At 43.2% G+C, this 21,509-nt stretch overlaps 2 protein-coding genes across 2 annotated transcripts; both read left to right on the plus strand.

Annotated features, from left to right (window-relative positions):
* Positions 1–5,756: 5,756 nt before the first annotated feature.
* Positions 5,757–8,995, plus strand: LOC311599317 (phospholipase A2, membrane associated-like). The gene is made up of 5 exons (XM_084785139.1): positions 5,757–5,997; positions 6,575–6,627; positions 6,836–6,980; positions 7,220–7,329; positions 8,663–8,995. The coding sequence occupies exons 2-5, from the start codon at positions 6,585–6,587 to the stop codon at positions 8,803–8,805; spliced, it is 441 nt and encodes a 146-aa protein (XP_084641265.1). The 5' UTR covers positions 5,757–5,997; positions 6,575–6,584; the 3' UTR covers positions 8,806–8,995.
* A 5,145-nt stretch (positions 8,996–14,140) lies between these two features.
* On the plus strand, positions 14,141–16,349 carry LOC311599706 (phospholipase A2, membrane associated-like; the record flags this gene model as incomplete). The annotated part of the gene is made up of 4 exons (XM_084785706.1): positions 14,141–14,183; positions 14,390–14,531; positions 14,829–14,938; positions 16,207–16,349. The coding sequence occupies 4 exons, from the start codon at positions 14,141–14,143 to the stop codon at positions 16,347–16,349; spliced, it is 438 nt and encodes a 145-aa protein (XP_084641832.1).
* Positions 16,350–21,509: the final 5,160 nt, after the last annotated feature.

The raw sequence follows: 21,509 nt of genomic DNA on the forward strand, positions 1-21,509 counted from the left end.
GGGGATACCATTTAACCCTTAACATATTAGAAGAACATCTGCTTTTTTGGTATAACCTTGATTTTTCAAGAAAAGGTTTCCCTGTGTAGCCTTGGCTGTCATGAAACTTGATCTGTAGTCCAGGCTGGCCTTGAACTCAGAGATCTATCTGCCTTTGCTTCCTGAGCATTGTGATTAAAGACATGCATTGTTACTTTCAGGTGGCTGAAAATCTGCATTTTAGCAAATGAAGTAAATTTGAAATTTTCAGGCAGAAATCTGCTTGAATGGCTCACAATTTTTACTATAATGTATACCAATCTCATTTATCAATAGCTTAATATAAAAATATTTCACCTCCTACTCATACTGGTTTCTCTGAGGGTAGCATAATGTTCCAGAATCATTGTCCTTCATTCCATGACCCAGAGTCCCACTGTAAGGACCAGACACACTCCATTTTGAAAAAGAAACTCCATTTTGTGTTAAACTTGTCCTAGGGCTACACCCAGATTCCAGGAAAAACCATAAAGCTGTCTAAACAGAAAAAATCCCTTAGCAACACAATCAGCTCACTTTGAAAAAACACCCAGAGTTCAAATATACTCTCTGCTGGTTAAGCTGACCAGCAGGTGGTCTGGCACATAGCAACAACCAATTAGGAGAAGTCAAGACAAAGTTCTTAATGACCACCCCCCCCACCAAACACATTCTTAGTTTTTTGAGGTCTGGCATGACTGCTTCAACCAATCTTCCTATAGGTCAACTTGTCCCTACAACTGTTACCCAACCACAAATCGCCAAGGCTTGTAACTTCCTGTTTGCAGTTTTTCTGCCCAATCATATACTGCAAAGCCCATTTCTTTGTCTAAAACCTATACAAAAAAACTCTTTCAATTTAGACTCAAGGCCACCTCCCTGCATCTGCTATGTCAGAGCATAGGAGGTGTGGACCTGGCTCGAACCTACAATAAAGATTTCCTTGCAATTGCACTTGAACTTGGTTCTTGGGTGGTCTGTTCGGGAATTCTTTCATGGTTTGGGCATAACATATGGTATATTGGCATGGAATGCCAGAGAACCCTGATACAATAGGAGTCAAATCTGGCGGTGTTTTTTGTTTGTTGTTTCTCTGGTTCTCAATCTTACTTTCACGTTGAGGTATCAGGAGAATTATGCCTATGCAGTGGTCTTGGCTGAGCTGACAAGCTAGAGGGTCGAGTTCACAGGAATCTGGAAGATGTTCCAGATTCCATGGGTGGGGACATAGTGCCCTTATGTGAAGACCCTCAGGCTCATGTGTTGGACAAGGTGGGTCTGTCCTAAGTAAGGCACTGCATGGGGCTACTGTCCCATTTTCAGTTTTGCCTCAGATCGGATCTTGTGCACACTATTAATGTTATTCTTTTATTCATCTGGTGTTTATGTCATCTTGTTGCTCTTTATCTAATTCAGACTTGGGAAGAATGGTGGGGCAGAGTGCCCCCCAAAAAAACACCTTAATGACAGACTGTAACAACCCACTTTTCCATAAAAGTATATGGACACTTTTAAGGAAATTAGTTTACTTATTTTAATGTTGTTTTATATATTATATTCTAAACCAGGGCCAAGATTCATCTCCTGAATGTTAGTTCTAACTCATTTAAATGTTTCTCAGAAGAAGAAGAAGCAGCAAAAGCAGATAAACTAGCTTTGTCCTTGGAGCCAGGTTGGGAGTCTCCTGCTTAGATCAAACTGGCACCAAGCCCAGGGCTGCCTGAACCACAATGATGTGTGCTGAACTCCAGAAATTGCAGAATACTCACCATGGTGATTGCAGGTCCACTACCCACAACGGGGAGGAATAGGTGGCTGAGCCGTGGGACCTAATGTGGTCGGTCTTTCCAGAAGCTCGGTGGTAAGAGATAAACAGATGAAGTCACCAATCAAATACTTTTCAGTCCTAGTAATTGTTGGACTCCTTGACAATGGGCTCTGCATAACGTTCACTATGGGGGCTGCCCATTTCCATCAGGGGCTTGTGTGTATAAACACCCTAGGCAGAATGCCAAACTCAGATAATCCAAGTTTCTCTATTATCTTTCACCAATTCTGCCTTTAATATTTAACACTTAGTTGTAAGATCTATTCAGAATTATGCTATAAAAGAATAAAGTTAATGAGAACTGTAATATGCTAATGAGGCAACAGCAAGATACTCTCTTTGAAACTACAGCTAAAAATGTTTTAAAAGTTTTGTCTGTGTTACTACATGTTTGTTTCTGATTAGTTTTAAATGTATAAATTTACTATGTACTGTATATCTTCGTTATAAATTGTTGGTTATTGAATATGGTTAAAAATCTTTAACATCTGTAAAAATGGTTAACTTTAGCTTGTAATTTAAGACTGGAGCCATTCTAAACAGCAATGGAAATGAGCCAACTTAGGAAACAGGTCTTCACTGGTAGTAGACATATAAAATTTGAAACAATGTTTCTTTAATAAAGAAATTAAATGTGCACCTCCAGTATATATCTGAGAACCCTTATCTAAGCATTTGTAAATTTCTCATTGAGTATGATGTTTAAATTTTAAGTTCAAACTCTTGTTTAGAATATATATGTGTGCATGTGCATTTGTAACACAAATATTATATGATTGAATCCCAGTTCAATATATTCTTTATGTGATAGTAAAACTTTAAATTTATAAAAGTCAATTCAAATTAACAAACTGCTATATTACAGACTTAAAAATGGATAATTCTAAAGATGCTTTTCAGTAGAAATATATTAACTTTAGTGAAACTCAATTGTTTATGCTGTTAAAAATCTGGTTTTAATTTATAAAAATTATGGTTACACTCTGTGACTTCACTCTAAAAAAGGTATCAAATTAGAGAAGGTTTAACAAAATAGGATATGCCTAACTCTCATGGGAAATAAGAGAAAAAGATAGTTGAGAGAGACAGTTTTTCAGAAAGAGGAAAGAAGAAGCTTCCCAGACACCAAGTGAGCCAGAGGTGAGCTATTCTTACAACCTTGGGTAATCTCATAAAACACCTAAAAGAGTTTCTCAACCCTTAGCGGGAAGTGAAAGGACTTTTTCAGGCAATTAAAAAAAACTGCAGTTTTTACAATATCACAGCATCCAGTTTATGTTCATAGGATGTAGGGAGAGAAACACAGACAATGATTGAGCTCATATATACTAACCCTCAAGCTTGTCAGAGATCTGATGAATATGACATTAAATCTGTTTAAACTAATTATGATAGAGATTCCCACATTTAACAGAAATTCCCTATGGTGTCCAAGTAGAATTTTGGCCTGGCAGATGACTTCAATATTGGTTGTGGTATTACAACCACCAGGTAAAACTGCCCCAATGTTTCACCTGCTGCTAGGCCCAGCATGTATGGTGGACAAAAAAGTGGACATCTAAAGAGTTATTGTCTCACACTGCTGAAAACGAGGTAAGGTCAGTCTCTCCCATGTTCTTCTTCCACAGAAACAGTCTCTTGTCTTCTGTGCCTGATGCCCAGACTGCCTCTGCCCATGATACCTGAAAACTACAGGAGCCTGAGGGAGATAACTGTCAAGGTGACAGACTGGTTAATCACCTCTGTCATTTTGACTGATATATAAATTAATCTATGTTACACATTTTCCTTCTCAGGTCTCTGATCACATTGATGTCTAAGCTAATGGTAGCTTGACAACTAGAGGACAATTAGATCCACTGTTAGTTCGTTAGTCAATTCATTAGCTAGTTTAAACTACTAGGTACTATGTCTCTTCTCTTATTTAAAAAGGCAAAAAGTCTTGCCTGGCTCCAACTGCCTGTGTCTCTTGGTGAATAACTGGATAAAAAATGTAAAATTTATATAAGGTCTGAGAATATAAAAATTTAAATTATAAGGACCTACAGTATTAGAAAGTCTAAGTGTTTTATAAATGCTAAAAAGTCTATGCAAATATTAAAATTTGGTAAATACAAGTCACAAAAGAAGTATTTGAGGATCTAAGAAAGTGTTTAAATATCAGTAGAGGTTTCAAAAGTTAGAGAATCTTAAGAAAAGTTTTAAGGTACTAGTTTTAGAGCTACAAAAATCATTTAAGTCATACAAAATGAGATCAACAGAGTTACGATAAGCTGGTGAAGCATTCACTGCTTATTAAGTAGTCACAAGCTCAAGATTTTAATTTACCTTTGGTTGTCTTCTCAATATAGACTTAAGTTTGCTTCTCATTATGCTAAAAACAAGTCTATCCAATCTGTACATCAAGATTTCTGGACTGAAAAATATTGTTCATGCTTTTATTGGGTCTGAAAGACATAAGCCTACTCTGGCTGTCTTACAGACACAATTAAATATTTGGTTCCTGGTCTATATTTGTCTCAGCAGATTTTTACCTGGCTAACAGACTTCACCCAGAGATTACCTATAGATTACAAGCTGCTGAGATCTGCACCTTCTAGAAGCTGATGTAAACCAGTCCTTCAAATATGACTGCTCCCTGTCTCTTTAACTAAATGTGATAAACAGATGCTTCTGATACGTTTCTCCATTACACAGCCTCTGACCAGCTTTTCAGCCTTCCTGGGACTCTGGTAACAATGTCCTAATGCCAGGTAGAAGAATCTACAGAAGACACTACAGCATCCATTATCCCACTCAACAGGGTGAAAGCTATGTAAAAAAAGATGCAGTGGCATAAGGGGCACATCAGCTCTTAGTTCTGTTTCTCCCAGTCATTCTTTGTGCCCTTCTTAAAATAGACTTTACATCATGTGTGTCCAAGACCACATTAATGATGGTTTGAATCATGTCTCAACTCCTCTCCATGGATGACCACTTTAGTGTCCATGCTTTTCAGTTTTTGTTCATTTTGTTTCCCCTTCTCACCTTCTGGCCTTGTATCCTAAATAAGCTAATACATCCGTAAAGAAAGACTAGGTATTATCCAACCGATGGTTAACAAAGTCTATTATCAACCCAAACAAAAAGTGGACCTAGGCCCTTATTTAATGCAAAGAACACATAAGCTAAGTATTGAGCTTCTCTAGTTGCTAGGAGAGGGAAAATGTAAGAACTAGGCAAAAAAGAAACTCCATTTTCTGTTAAACCTGGTCAAAGGTTCAACCCAGATTCCATAAAAAACCACAGGTCAGTCTAAACAGAGTAATTCCCCTAGTAACACAATCAGTTCACCTTGAGAAAGCACTCAGAGTCCAAATGTACTCTCTGCTGGTCATGAAAAACCAAAGAGAGAGGAAGTTGGAGGAGGAGGAGGAGGAGGAGGAGGAGGAGGAGAATGAAGATGAAGAAGAAAATGTAGAGGTGCTGGCCTTTGGGGCAACAGAGAATCCAACTAATAAACTGCTTCTCATGCTAGACAGGACTATGGGGGCCCCAAGAACTACTCCTCATTACCTCCCAAGAAGGTTGTGTAACATGGAACTTCCCAGAGGCTTAGTGTCCCTTCCGTGGTCGAATGAATGGCTGATGGATGAAATGAGTAAACCGTGCAGAATGACCATTCTCTTTCCTCTTTCCAGATGTTCCAGCTATCAGAAGAAAGGAACACTTCAGGTGTACATACACTCTCCCTCTCTCCACTCTGCACTGTCCTAGCCCACTCTTGGAAGTGGCTGCTGGGAGGTGATGGGTGGTCACACACAGACTAGCTTATGGAAAGTTCCCCAGGCAAGACCTAAGCCTGGTTTCTCAGTAGCTGAGGGAGGATTCAATATCAACTGAAATATATTAATGAGTCAACCCACTGGATGAAGGATTTTTTCCAGCCTTTGGGGCTGTCCTGCCAGCTGCTAAGCAGAAGAAAGGGGAATTACCTATCCAAGGCATTGGATATACCCATCTGTGAGTCCGCTATTACGCCACTCCCACCACCACACCCTTCCCTTCACCAACACCCAACCTGACTGGAAAGAACATCTATTTAAGGGCAGTTGGAGTTCAGGAAAAACAAGACAGGCCCTTGAACAGGCAACTACTTCAGCATCTGAGAGGTAAATGCCTAGAAACTCCTGATCTTCACCTGCATTAGAGAGATTGTGCAGGCCCATGTGTGTGCATGTGTGTGTGTGTGAATGTGTGTGCACTGTGTGTGTGTCTGTGGATGTAACTCCCAATCAGGTAAATGTGTATCAAACAGTATTCATGGACAAGTGTGGTGTGTGGATTCATGAGGTTGTGAGAAAGAATTCAAGAGCATGTGTGTGCACATGTTATTGATGAAGGGAGCCTTGAATCTGACATGAGAATGCAGATGGGGTATCTAGTCAGGGGAGGCATTGCCTCCACATTCAGTGGGATGAGTCTAGTTTGCCAGGAGTAATGAAGGAGGTGTGAGGTTCGTCCCATTACTACATAATTTCTGTATGAGGACCAGTACCACAGAACAGAAGGGAGAAAAGATGACAAGTGTGATACACCATTGAGAAGACTCTGTGTTCACTCAGTGTAAGAGCATGCCTGTGCTCTGGGGTTGCTGAGTATGACAGCAGCGCAGGGGCTGTGGCAGACAGAGGCTGAGACAGCCTGGGAGGAAATGCCCACGCCTGTCCCTCTGTACATCCTTCACAGAGCTGACAGCATGAAGGTCCTCCTGCTGGTAGCAGCCGTGATCATGGCCTTTGGTAAGAGTTGACCCTGAACTAAGCAGGTAACCTGAGGAGGGAGGTATCCTTTCTCTCAGCTTTCCTTCCCCATCCTCCTAGCTCTGTCTCTTGGTGGGAGGAGGAAGGAAGCAATTTTTATGGAGGAATGGTAGCAGAGAACTGCCATGCACAGATGTGGCACAGGGCTAGCCACCCTTCACCAGGCTATTTCTACATTTCCTTTTAGGCTCAATGGAGATCCAGGGGAACCTTCTGAATTTTAGGAAAATGATCCAGATTACAACAGGAAAGAAAGCAGAAACAAGCTATGCTTTTTATGGTTGCTACTGTGGCTTGGGTGGCAGAGGAACTCCCAAGGATGCAACAGATCGGTGAGGCTACCCCAGTGCTCTTTATCCTCTTTCACTTTGCCTCGGATGGAGCTGGTGGCCACTGCCTCAGTGTTGTGGTGGATCCCAGGCAGCAATAGTCAACAAATTGGGAACTCTGCTCTGGATCACTCTAAAGTTCTTGAGTCTCCCTGCTCAGGGTCAAGGGTCATGAAAAATGCTGGGCACCGGGACTCCGGTGCTGTGGAAATGTATTCTTAATGAAACATGTCCCCCACCAGGTGCTGCTTTGCTCATGACTGTTGCTACAGGCGTCTGAAAAAAAGCGGATGTGGCACAAAATTACTGAGCTATGAATTCACCTCCACAAAGGGCAAAATCACCTGTGCTGGTAAGAAAGACCCTGATATGCCAGCAAGCTTCATTCACATGTTTGCTGAGCACACACATACTGTTGACTTTGCTCCTGTAGGATGGTAAATAGTTAAGAACCTCACAGTTAAGTAGGAAGCAAAGAAAATGGTAAAGAGGGTGGTGAAGACTCTAATAGGAAGGCAGAAAAAGCCTTCATCCAGCCTGATGCCTGAGGTAGCTCCTGCAAGCAGTGGTGTCTAAGCTGAGTCCTAAGAGACTCCTAGAGTCAATGAAGCACACATCTGCTAAAACAGGGAGCACACAGCCATGCCTCAAAGAGGGCCCAGTATGGCTAAAGTGTCAAAGAGGACTGTCGGCCACTCTGTGCTCTCCAGTGGACATGTGAGGATGAGTCTGAGCTGTGCGGATACAAGGTCAAGCCAGGTGTTCTTTGCCACTGTCTTGAGGTTTGTGTGCTCCATCAACAGGGGCCAATTATTTAGCAAAGCAGCAAGAAGCACATTTGCTAAAGGAGGACTCACCCTGGCTGCATAGAGGATGGGCAGCCGGGAGAGGGACACTTGTGTAAAACAGGCACAGTCAGGATGGAAAGATCTCACCCTCAGACAATTCTAGTGAAGTGTGCTACTGGATCTGGACAACTTCTACAGCACAGGATCAGCCCTGCTCTTCAGCTCCCATGTGTTGCCAGCATCTGTGCTTATACTATAAGCCACACTAATGTTCCAAGGACCCTGGCTTCTGATGAGAGGTGGCCTTCAGCTCTAAGAAGATAGGGGGAATGAATATGTCCCAGGAGCCCCTTTGAATTCCTCTTTGGCCCTTTAGTCAGAATAAGGTTGCCTGTAACTTAAGACCAAGGTACATGGTGAATTATACAGGCTTTTACCAGTTTCATCCATTCAGAGGCCTGAGACTGGGACTGCTAACACGAGCAGATGTGCTAGCAGGAAGGTGGGGCTAGTATGGTAGCACAGAGGGCAAAGTGCTACCTTAGCATGCATGAGGGTATGGTGTCCATCCCTACCACTGTATGAATTGGGCAAGATAAATCATGTCTAGTATCCCAGAGTTTAGGATGTAGAGGCAGGTGGATTACAGTTCAAGGTCACATTCGGCCATTTAGAGAGTTCAAGGCCAGCGTATGCTGCCTTGTCTCTAGTGTTTTAAAACAAGGGGGCTAGAAAGTGAAGCAAACCCCTGGTAGTGGCATGTGTGGTTGCTGTGTGTCCCCATCAGATTGAATTCTGCCTTTGCAGGCAGTCCTTTTAAGAGACTTCTAAGGTCCCCACAAGCAGCCATGGGATATTAACAACTTGAACTCAGGGTCTGTTTTCACCTAATTTCAGCAAAGCAGGACTCCTGTAAGAAACAGCTGTGCCAATGTGATAAAGCTGCTGCTGAATGTTTTGCCAAGAACCTGAAAAGCTACAATAAGAAGTACCAGTTATACTCCAACATATTGTGCAAAGGAAAGCCACCCAAGTGCTGAGAGAGTGGCCTTGAAACCCCTGCACATGAGCCTCCTCTGACATCTCTCTCAGCCCATCCAAGACCCCAAATGATAAAGAAATCACCCTCTCCCACCCCAGTGGCAAGGTGAGGCCCTTCTGTCCTCACCCAGAATGAGGCAGCAAAGCAGTGCATCAAGCTGATCCTTTCCCACCACCACACTGCCAATACATTTCCTCACTTCCATATTCCTCTTCACAGCCAACTTCCTCCCACTACCTAAGAGAGTTCCAGGACTCTCATAAATAAAGTTATGCATCAACAACCATGTGAATGTTTCTCTCATTTCAAAATGAGCCACTGATAGAAAGCATGCACACTAAAAGTATCAGCCTTGAAGCTGGGGTGGGGCTCAGTTCTCAAAGTGCTTTCAAGAAATGAACAAGGACCTGTGCTCAATGCCCAGAATCCATGGACATAAAACACTCACTTGTTTACAATCCTAGCCTTAGGGAAAGAGAGGCAGATGAATCCCTGGGGATCAATGCAAGACAATCTGAATTGACAAGTTCCAGGCCAGTGAATGACCCTGAAAAACAAGGTAGATGGTGTCTTGAGAAATGACACCTGAGCATGACCTATGGCCTCCACAAACACACACACACGTTTGATTGTGTGCATGGGCACACACAAACATATACACGCTAACATAAAGACACAGTTTCTGGGTCGACCTAGCAGGGTCTGACCCCCAGTAACAACAACCTTAAGCATTGATTCTCATGTTCAAATGGAGAAGTCTCTTAGAGCCTCTTTCAGGGCTTGTTTGAGAATCAAGAGGGGGAAGCAGTGTCTGTCAAGCAGTGTCCAGCTTGGCTAAGGCTGCCATCTCTGTTAAAGGCAGACCTCCCTCTCCACACTCCAAGGCCAGAGCTATCTCTCCTGGCCTATTGGTGGATCTGGAACTGTCAGAATAAAGTGGAGTTGCTTCTGTCCAGGAACTGCCACAAAAAATTCAAAGTAAGCAGAGACTGTGGAGGACTGTATCCTGTGCTCATACGCCTAACATAGACCTTCTCCTTGAAGACTGATGAAGCCAAGGTGTGATAGAATCCTGGGTAAATAGATGATGGACCAAATACAAAACAATAAACCAAAAAATAATAATAATAAAATCTAAGGTATCACTCAGGTAACTACAAAGGGTGGCTACAACAGGACAGAGACAGTGCGATTGTCAAATTGTCAATATGATACATCATGCTCTTCTAGATGAAAAACCCCAAAGATTCCACCCAAAAGACTAAAAAGTTGTAGGATACAAAATCAAGAGAGAAATGCCATAGCATTAGAAACATTTGTGAGTTATAGCTTCAGGTGTCACTATGACAGAAACCTAGAGTCACCTGGAAAGAAGGAATGTCAGCTGAAAAACTGTCTGCATCTTGATTGTAGTTTGATATGGAAAGATCCAGCTCTTGTTGGCCCTGGAATCTCTAGACTGGTGAGCCTGGGCTATATAAAGAAGACAGCTGTAATGGGGCTGTGGTGACAGGCACACACCTGTGTAGAGAAAGGAGAATCTCTGAATGCAAGGCCAGCCTAGTCTATGGAGCCAGTTCCAGGAAAGCAAGTCTACATAGAGAGACCTGTCTTAAAAGAGCCAGAAAGGAGGAGGAGGGAAAGGAAGAGGGAGAAGCAGGGAACAAGGAGTCATGGGGAAAAAACTAGTAAGCAATATCCCTCCATGTTTCTGCTTCAGGATGCTACTTTGGCTTCCTTGATGTTAGACAGCAACCTGTAAGCTGAAATACACCTGCCCCTGTCTGAAATGCTTTGGGTCATGATGTTAATTGTAGCCACAGAAAAGCAAACTAGGACACTCATCCTTGTCCTCCACCACTCTGGAGGGTTATTGTTTGGCTCATATAGGCTGTTGTGTGTATTAGTAGGTTGAGTCAGAAAAGTGGGGGAGATGACCTGCAGGCAGAAGAGACTGTAGGCAGATATTGGAACTGACCATTTGTGAACTGGAGGAGGTACTATCTGGAAGCTAACTGTGCCCTAAATCTGTGCATGTCCAGCTTTATTTTAACAGTTTCCAGAACAACACAAAAGTACAAGATTCTCCTGGAGTCAGCCAGAGCACAGTACCACAGACTGGAGATCTTAAGCAACAGGAATAGGTCATATCTGGAAAACAGAGGAATGCTGAATATGGAGTCTGAGATCAATGCACTGGTAAGGGTTCGTCTTCTCTGCAGGGGTCTCCAGTGAACGTGCAGATGCTCACGTTGTTACTGTGTCCTCCCATTGTTTTTCCACTTTTTCTAGACCTCTTCATAGGATGGTAGCAGCCATGTTGGTAGAAGGTGCCCATAATGCCTTCTTTGAATTCAATCACTATTTAAACCCCTAACCTCCAAACAGAGTCACAGTGTTTTTGAGACAAGCTCTCAAGTATCTCAGGCTTCCCTCAAAGTCACTATGTAGCCAGGGACAACCTTGAACTTCTGATCCTCTTGCCTCCACCACCCAACTGCTGTTTTCCCATGGACATAGATACATTCTGAAACAGTAGGGTGAGGACTTGAACATATAATTTGATAGGGCCACAGTTAAGCCCTTAAGAAACAGAAAGACCCTATTTCAGGAATATCCATCTTATGTTAGTTTCCACACTTTAGAATTGCCTATTTAAAATAATACAGTAGGAGACTCTTCACCACATCTGATTTCTTCCATCCGATGGAAAGAAGTTAATTCATGTTCTGTACAAATCAGAAATGTGCTCTTTATGTTGCTTTAAAATGCATTGATTTTATGTGCATAGTGCTTTGCTTGCATGTGTATATGTGTGCCACATGCATGTGTGTGTACTCCTTAGTCCAGAAGAGGGCAGCAGACACCCAGGAGTAGAGTTGCAGACATTGGTGAGCTGCAAAGTAGCCTGAAACCTGAATGACAGTTGTCTGGAAGGGCAGCCAGTTCTGAAACACCGAGCCACATCTCCAGCCCTCTATGTGTTTTTATTTCAATAAATTATGAAGATAATTACTTAAGTATATGGAACTAATATTAGTTACTTTGTTGTTACTATGATAAAACATCATGACCCAAAGCAATTTAAGAATGAAAGTCCTTATGTTGATCCACAGTTCTGGAGAAAAAGAGTCCACCAGGAAGGACACACAGGAAGGAGAAGAGAGGAAAGGAGAGAGAGAGAGAGAGAGAGAGAGAGAGAGAGAGAGAGAGAGAGAGAGAGAGAGAGAGAGAGAGATATGTCAGAGAGTAGGAAGTGGGGTGAGGCTATTAGCCCTCAAAGCACACCCCTAACACATACATCCTCCAGCTAGGCTACACTTCCTAAAGTTCCCCCAAACACCACCAACTGGGGGCCAAGTGCTCAAAAACAAGAGCCTATGGGGGCCATTCCTCATTGAAGACATCACAGAGGGATGATTTGTATTTTATTGGAAGGGAAAGGTCACTTGGCATTGGATGGCTGCTCAGCATTTTGGCTTCATCATGCCATCCCAAAAACACTCCCTTCACCAAGACTCAGATCCAGAACCCAGTTCCCTGTGTGATTTGGCTCTAGTCCACAGTAACATCTGACAGTATCGTACAGGAGAAATGAATTGCTCCTGAGAGACTGCAGCTGTGCTTGGGGGCTTGAAGCATATTTGATCTATGCTCATGAGAGCTCTGTGACTCTGAAGAGATCCAGAAGCTAAAGTCGTGAGATGGTTCTGTTGGTAATGAACTTGCTGTGCAAACAGGGGGACCCGAGTTCAGTTCCCAGAAACCAAAGGCAGATGATAGATGCTGACTGATGCAGCCCAGGTGTTTCAGTCACATTCTCAAATGATAATCATGTGCTCAAAATAATCTTGAACTTGTCTGTTTGCTGTGTGGGTCTGCCCAGGTGATGAACATTTCAGCTAAGCATGTTTCTCTTTAGTTTCCCAGGTAAATAAATTAACCACTTACAAAAAGGCCATAGCTGATATGATGGTTTGGAATCCAGTGTGGTGGCACAAGCCTGTAATCCCAGGCTTGGGGGGCAATAGGCAGTCAAAGCCTTGGGGATGCAGATAACTGAAAGACTGTCACAAAGGAAAAATACTTAGTGCTTGAGGAGTGACACTACAGTCTCTGGTTGCCACATGAACCTACAAACACATGTGTACTGACATCCACATCCACATGCAGCTTGGGCCACATGTAAACTTGTGAACACACACACCCACATACACACACCCCCACACACTGACTACTAGATACAATTCTTAGAATGTGCACCTAGCTTGATGGTTCTCAAGCTTGTAGCTATCCTCACACTAAGGTGACATGTGACTCTTGGCAGAACTTCTCTAACTTCAGAAGAGATAGAATGATTACTGGAATGGTTCTGCAGCCAGAGGGCTGCATGACCGACCTGCTGTTGTGTGACCAGTTGTACTCATAGAAGGTAGTATTGAGTGGCTGGAAGAGTCGGCCATCAGAGTAACTGAATCTGAGTTCCGAAGACCCTGTTCGGACTTGTATTGACTCAGGAAACACCATTTCATTATTTCGTTTAAAACATAATTGTTATTTTATGCCAGCCACCATCTGGCTTTCTTCATTGTTTCCTAAGTTAACTGTAGTCATAGAAACAATAAAGCAAAATGGCTAGCTTGCTTGTCACCTTTCCAGTGACATTTGAGACATCTAGCAGGTTCCCATGTCTTGACCACAGAACTCAAGAATACTCTTTAAGCCCTGAATGCATGTATGTGTATATTTCTGTGTGTGAATGTGTGTGCATATGTGTGTGTGGCTGTGGATGTAACCCCCATCAGGTAAGTGTGTACCAGACAGTATTCACAGGCAACTGTGATGTGTGGGTTCATGAGGGTGTGAGTGAATATTTGAGAGCATGTGTGTGCACATGTTATTGACAAAGGGTTAGAAAGGCTTGCAAAGAGAATGTGCAGTTTTAGTTGGGAGGAGAACTTTGGGGATCAGAATTTATGGATGGAATTCCCAAGCCTTGAATCTGACATGAGAATGCAGATGGAATATCTAGTGCCTCTCCATTCAGTGGGATGAGTCTAGTTTGCCAGGAGGAATGAAGGAGGTGTAAGGTTGGTCCCATTACTACGTAATTCCTGTACGAGGACCAGTACCACAGACCAGAAGGGAGAAGAGATGACAGGAATGATACACCATTGGGAAGACTCTGTGTTCAATCAAGGCAAGATCATGTCTGTGCTCTGGGGTTGCTGAGTATGAAAGCAGAGAAGGGGCTGGGCCAGACAGATGCTGAGACAGCCTGGGAGGAAATGCCCAGGCCTGTCTCTCTGTACATCCTTCACAGAGCTGACAGCATGAAGGTCCTCCTGCTGCTAGCAGCCATGATCATGGCCTTTGGTAAGAGTTGACCCTGAACTAAGCAGGTAACTGAAGGGGGAGGCACCCTATTCATGAGCTTTCCTTCCTGCTGCCCTAGCCCTTTCTCTTGGTGGGAGGAGGGAGCAAGACACATTTAAGGAGAGAAGATAGCCTACAGATGCCATGAAGAGATGTGACACTGGGTTGGACACACTTCACCAGGATATTTCTCTATTTCCTTTCAGACCCAATACAGATCCATGGGAGCCTTGTGAATTTTAGTAAAATAATCAGCATTACAACGGGCATGTCTGCATTTATCTATGACAACTATGGTTCCTACTGTCACCCTAATGGCAGAGGATCCCCAAAGAATGCAAGAGATTGGTAAGGCCACCCAGTGCCCTTTATCATCTGTAAATCTGGCTAAGAAGGACCTATGTGAGAGCCAAGAGCCACCGCCTCAGTGTCCCAGTGAGAACGTTGGATGATCAGAGCTGGTATCCACTGCCTGATTTTCCTGGTGGATCCAGGCAACAAAAAGCACCATATTGAGACCTCTGATCTGGATCTTTCCTATGTTCTTGAGTCTCCCGGCTAAGGGTCAAAGGTCATGGGAAATGCTAGGCACCAGGATTCCAGGGCTGTAACTAAGCAGCCTCAATAGGACATGTCCCCAAACAGGTGCTGCTCTGTTCATGACTATCACTTGTACTATCTAGAGAAACATGGATGTGACACAAAATTTCTGAACTACAAGTTTACCTACAAAGAGGACAATATCACCTGTGCTGGTAAGAAAGACCCTGAGATGCCACCAAGCTTCCTCCACATGTTTGTTGATCACATGCATACTGGGGACTTCACTGGTACAGGAGGTAAATTTATTAAGAACCTCACAGTCAAGTAGGAAGTAAAGAAAATTGGGAAGAGGGTGGTGAAATCTCCAATAGGAGAACAGAAAAAGCCTTCACCCAGTCTGATGCTTGAGGTGGATCCTGCAAGCAGTGGTGTCTAAGCTGAGTCCTACAGTCAATGAAGCACACATCTGCTAAAACAGGGAACACACAGCCACCCCCAAACAGGGCTAAGTATGGCCAAAACATCAAAGAGGACTGTCAGCCACTCTGTTCTGTCCAGTGGACATGTGAGGATGAGTCTGAGCTATGTGGACATAATTCCAAGCCATGTGTTCTTTGCCATTGTCTTGAGGTTTGTGTGCTCCAACAACAGGGATCTATTATTTAGCAAAGCAGCAAGAAGTACATTTGCAAAAGGAGGACTCACCTTGGCTGCAGAGGGCATGGGCAGCAGGGAGAGGGACACTTGTGTAAAGGAGGTACAGTAAGTTTTTAAAAGACCTCACTACAGAAGATTTCCAGAGAAGTGTGCTGATGAATCTGGGCAACTTCTGCAGCATCGGATCAGCCCTGCTCCTCAGCTCCCACATGCTGCCAATATCTGTACTTATAAGACACACTAAAGCTCCAAGAACCCTGGCCTCTGATGACAGGTGACCTTCAGCTCTAAAGATGAGAGGGGAAATGGACAAATCCCAAAAGCCCCTGTTGAGCTCCTCTTCTGGCACTTCAATCAGAATAAAGCTGCGTGTTACCTTAAGACCAATCTCAGCCAAGGTAAATACTGGATCATATAGCTTTTAACCAGTTCCATCCATCCTGAGGCCACTGAGGCTGGGGCTCCATCCACAGAATTGTATGAAAAGTGTGAATTGAGCAAAATTGGTCATGTCTAGAATCCCAGTGCTTATGATGTGTAGGCAGGAGGATTACAAGTTCAAGGTCATCCTCAGCTATTTAGAGAATTCAAAGACAGCCTATGCTACATAAGACTCTCTTTTTAACTAAAAAAGAAAAAGAAAAGGAAAAGATGGTAGCTAAGAAGTGAGGCAAATCTGTGTCATCCCTTGTGTTGTTGTTATGTGTCCCATTCAGATGGAGTCTTTTTGAGAGTCTTTCTTGTCTTGGAATAGAAAGGTTCCCACAAGTAGCCATGGGATATGAACAACTTGAGCTCAATGTCTGTTTTTGCCTAATTTCAGCAAATCAGAACTTCCATAAGAAACAGCTCTGTGGGTGTGATAAAGCCACCACCAAATGTCTTGCCCACAACATTTATACCTACAGCAATAAATACCTTTGTTACTGCAATGTGTTTTGCAATGAGGAGTCCCACATGTGCTGAGAGAGCTGTCATCCATGACCCCTGGACACAGGCCTTTTCTAACACCTGTCTGCCCAACCAAGTCTCCAGGTAATAAAGAAACACCCCCTCCCGCCATAGAGGAATGGTAGGGATCCTCTCCTTACCCAGAATGGGGCACCAAAGCAGTAAATCAGGCTGATCCTTTCCCACCACCCCACTACCAACTCATTTCCTTACTTTCACCTTCCCCTTCACAGCCAACTTCCTCCCACTACCTAAGAGGGTCCCAGGACTCTCATAAATAAAGTCATGCATCAACAACCATGTGCCTGTTCTCATAAAGAGTCACTGATAGAAAAAGTGCATGTTAAAAATACCTGTCTTGATGCTGGGGTGCTGGCTCAGTGCTTACCACAAATACATGAACAAATGTGTTCACCATCCAAAAATCTACAAACAAACCACACACCTGTCCAAAATCCTAGAGATGGAAAAAAAAGACAGGTGAATTCCTGGGTCTCCTTGCCAGGCTGGCTGAATTGGCATGTTCCAGGCTGGTGAGGGACCCTGAAAAACAAGGTAGACTCTACCTTAGAACTGACTTCTGAGCTTGATCTATGGCCTCAGTACCTATATAGACACATTTGCATGTATGGACACACACAAACATAGATGTGCACACACATGAACAACTTCCAGGTCGGTCTAACAGGATCCAACTCCCACTACCCATAGCCTTAAGCCTTGGTTCTCATATTCAAATGGAGATGCCCCTCAGAGGCTCTTGGAAGGCCTTGGAATCAATAGGGGCAAGAGATGTCTGTCAAGCAGTGTCCAGCCAGCCTACAGCTGCCATCTCTGTTAAAGGCTGACCTCTCTTTTCCTGCTCCCAGGCCAGAGCCAACTCTCCTCGCCTATTAAGGCATCTGGAGTCTGTTAATATAAAGTGGAGTTGCTTCTGTCCAGGCTTAGCCACACTGAACTCAAAGAAAACAGAGATTGTGGAAGATGGTACCTTGTGCTCCCATGCCTAATGTAGAATTACTACTAGAGAACTGATGGAGCCATAGTGTGTGCAAAACCCAGCACATAGCACAAATATGATCCTGTGACAGGTGCACTTGGTAAACCTTGCTTTGCAGGGATGCTGAAAATGCCCAGACAGCTCAGAGGATTTTCTATGCCTGCGACAAAGAAACCAGAAAACACCAAGTTCATCTCTCATTTCTTGGTACATGCCATTGGGTCGGTGGAGGACTGACAAGAAAAGGCGTTTGGTTGTCTGGCTCATTTGGTTCCAGCTGACCCTTTTGAATCTTCTAACTTTTTCATTTATATTAAGATAAAGACAGACTGAAATTAAAAACAAAAACAAAAATATGTCAACTCCCATATAAGAAATTCTCTTTTGACATTTTGGCCAAAAGAAGATGATATTTTTGTTTTTTCCCACCACCAAATTCTGATTTTGACACTTATAGGATATCCTTCGAATCCCTGCCTTTCTAAGGTGTCTTTCACAGAAATTAGAACTCTGGATTCAAGACCTGAAATGAGGAGTTTCATGAAGTCGTTTTGCCCTTTCAAATCACCAGATGCAATAGTCTGAATTTTGTGCAATAAGAAGATCTCAATCTGGCAAGAAAAAATGAGTGACACACCCACCCACCCACCCACCCACCCACACACACACACACAGATACACACAAACATTTTCAAACCTACTCCCAAAATGCATTTTGCACTAAGTGATAAGTCAAGTAAATAATCTAAGTAAGAAATAAAAGAGTGGGTGTGTGTAGGAGAAGTGCAGGGTTGTTCGCTGGCCAGCAAGATGTCTTAGAGGTAAAAATCTTACTAAACACTCCTGCCGACCCGAGTTTGATCCCTGGAACCTCATGGTGGAACAGGACAAAGTTGTCCTCTGACCCATACATGTGTGTGGTGGTAGGTATCTCTGTGTTCACATTCACATATAACATGTGTACATACAAATGCATATACAATACATATAAATAGTTTTTAAAAGACAATTTATTATTATTATTATTATTATTATTATTATTATATTATTATTATTATTATCATTATTACCATTGTTGTTGTTATTGTTTTGTTGTTGCTGTCAGGATTCTTGGGCAGCAGGCTATCCTAACAGGTGCATGCTAACATGGAGCATCAGATAGTTCACTCTTAAACGCATTCAAGACTGAGCAGGCTCCAGGGAAGGATGTGTGCTTTAGCATCAGCACTTATGGAAAGAGTTTTACTCTAAAGTTTAGTCCATGAACACAATACAAATACAATATTTTATATGTGAAGGAGAGAAAAACTTGTTTTTGTTATGATCCTAAGTGCGGGGTGGGGAATGGTCTCATGAGAGAACAGGTGATGTTAATCCACTAGATGACAAACCACCTAATGTGGGAGCTTGATTGTTGTCAGGTAAAAAAAATTCATGAACAGACTCTGGGAGGAGATATATAAAGGAGCCGAAAACTGGAGGAGGGGCTTTTGGAGACTTGGGATAGTTTTGGGTGTTCATCGTTCCACTTTGAGGCACTCCTAAAGAGAACCACTTGAGGGAAGGCTTTGAGACTCCGGATTCTTGCTGACGTTCTGGGTTCTGGTTGCTCCAAGTTCCAGCAGACGAAATCCTGCTGAGTATGACAGGAGAATCATTCCTCAGAACTGATATCCTTATGGTTTCATTACTGTATTATTTAATCCTCTTCTCCTATTGTTTAGGTTAGTTGGATTATAAGGGTTGTACTGCCAATTAATAAGTTTGTAATAAAATAAATTTGTTAAGAAAATTGAGCCTACATATGTGTTTGTTCTTAAGGGCATGCATGTGTGTGTGTGTGTGCTCACCCATATGTGTACACATAGAACAATGAGGCTGAGGCCCTCAGTCATTCTCCAACTTATTTTTTGAGACTGAGTCTTTCATTGAACCTGGAGCTCAATGAAATCAGCTCGACTAGGTAGAGTTCCCCAGAATCCTCCTGTCCCTGCCTTTCTCCACACTGGGAATATATATTTGTACCTCAGCACCCAGCATTTATATGGGCTCTGAGCATCTCAGGTCCTCAAACTTGCACAGAAAGTCATTTCCTCACCACAGAATCAAGATCTTTGTACTTGTGTTTAGCTGTGTCCACACACACATGCCTGTTATAGGTTGGGGCTACATAGTAACCTCATAATCTTCTAGTTGGCTCATAGATGAGTGATCATCCACTAGATTAAAACTATGTGGGGCAAAGTAAATATCACAGTGCTTTATAACTCACATGGCTTTAGCAAATTACTGATGAATCAAAGGCTTTCAATAGGTTGATAAAATAAAACATAGTATATTAGCAATTGTGTGCATGTATTTTCTCCTGGGTTTGCTGCCAGAAATGTTCATATTTGTCTGTTAGATATTTAAGGTTGTAACCATGTAAGGTGGACCTAATAGAGAATCCGATGCTTCCTGGTGTCCAGTCCAGCAAATTAACTTTTTTTGTCTTTCCTTGACCCATGAATAATGTGGGATAATGCTACTTGTCTACTCTCTTCGTTTTCAAAGGCATATTCTAGGTTTAATGGTTAAAAAAAATAAAAGGTTAGTCAGGCTAGGTAGCCCACACTATTAATCCCAGCACACAGGAAGTAGAGTTTGAGGCTAGCCTGGTCTACAGAGTGAGTCCAGGATAGCCAGGGTGACACAGAGAAACCCTGTCTCAGGGGCGGTGTTAGGGAGAGTCATCCTCCCTGTGTCAACTGTACAGAATTTAGACACCCTGGCAGCAGGGCCTCTGGGCTTATCAGTGTAGATTGTCTTTTTACTGCTGTTGTGGTGGTGGAGGTGGTGGTTGTTACTGCTTTTTGAGACAGGATTTCTCTGTGTAACACCCCTCGATGTCCTAGACTAACTCCTTAGACCATGTAATGGCATGCTATGAATAGAGGTCACATGATGACATCTCAGTAGTGTCCAGAAGAGTGAAAATCAAAAGCAGGAGCCATCCAAAGTGATGGCTAGTCTTTGAGTGTCCCCTCTCAAAGCAGCAGCTGGGTCACTGAGGAATTAATGTCACCTAGACAGAGGGAGACACCGATTTCTCCCTTACTGCCACCTCTGCTTCTTGCTCACTGGTAACACGAGAATCCATCTTATTTCATTCTGGTGACCTAAAGCAAGAAGGCATCTGCCAATGCCGCTCCCATCCAGCAGGAAAGACACCAACACCGGGAACACTTCTTGCAGCAGTTTTTATTCTGGATCCTGGAGTGACCCCGGGAAAAGCTCCCACAGAATCTTTATAGTGTGCCTGTCCTATCAGAAACTGCCACATCGTCACTCCTGGTTGGTGCATTCGAATCACACCACCTCACGCCATGCCTTCAGGCATGTGCATTAGGGGCTTGCTCACTGCGCATGCACATAAGGTTTACTCACTGCTCGTGTGCAAAAAGGGGCACACTGCGCATGCGCAAAAAGGGGGCGCACTGTGCATGCGCAAAAGGGGGCGCATTGCGCCGGGGAAGCAGCAGGGGGTGCTGCTATCTGTGGCTCTCCACAGGCATCTAAGCCACCTGCTAATCAATCTGGTACATTCATGGTGACACACAGGTGGTTTTCCCACCTGACCAATTACTCTCTAACTGCTAATAAGACATGTGAGGCTTGAAAAACCTATGTGACTGATATGGATGTTGGACCCAAAAGACACCAACCTTGAACCCCTCAGTTTCACTCCCACCATCAACTCCACACCGCTTCGCTTTCATGATACATGCTACACCCAGGTGTGTCCCAATGTTTTTTTGGGCCTTTTTCGGCAACCGAATCCTCTCAATACTGGCGCTGGGAAAATTAGAAACCCAGGGTATCTGGTCAGAGTCCTGTTGTCTCCAGGATGGATCACAGACCCTTTGGTCTCCATCTGCTCCCAGTGTGGCTGCAAAGAGCTGACAGGTTCCCTGGTCTGCTACAGTGATGGTGAATATCTGAGCACAGAACTTCAGAACACTTCTCTTTGCTTTGCAAAATAACCATAATTGCTCAATTGCATTGTCCTTTAAGCTCCCATGTTTGAGACAAATTTCTTCCCTTCCTCTACACAGAGGGCATGAATATCATTATTATTTAAAATGATTAACACTTTCTTTCTTATGCCATGTATTTGAAAGTGTAAAATACAGACT

This window comes from Acomys minous (genome assembly GCF_964271855.1).
Source record: "Acomys minous genome assembly, chromosome: 6".
NCBI classification, from domain to species: Eukaryota; Metazoa; Chordata; class Mammalia; order Rodentia; family Muridae; genus Acomys; species Acomys minous.

Coding starts and splice junctions, on each gene's coding strand:
- LOC311599317 (XM_084785139.1), top strand. CDS start 6,585: ATGAAGGTCCTCCTGCTGGTAGCAGCCGTGATCATGGCCTTTG. Junction 6,628..6,835: donor AGCCGTGATCATGGCCTTTG/GTAAGAGTTGAC, acceptor ATTTCCTTTTAG/GCTCAATGGAGATCCAGGGG. Junction 7,330..8,662: donor GGGCAAAATCACCTGTGCTG/GTAAGAAAGACC, acceptor ACCTAATTTCAG/CAAAGCAGGACTCCTGTAAG.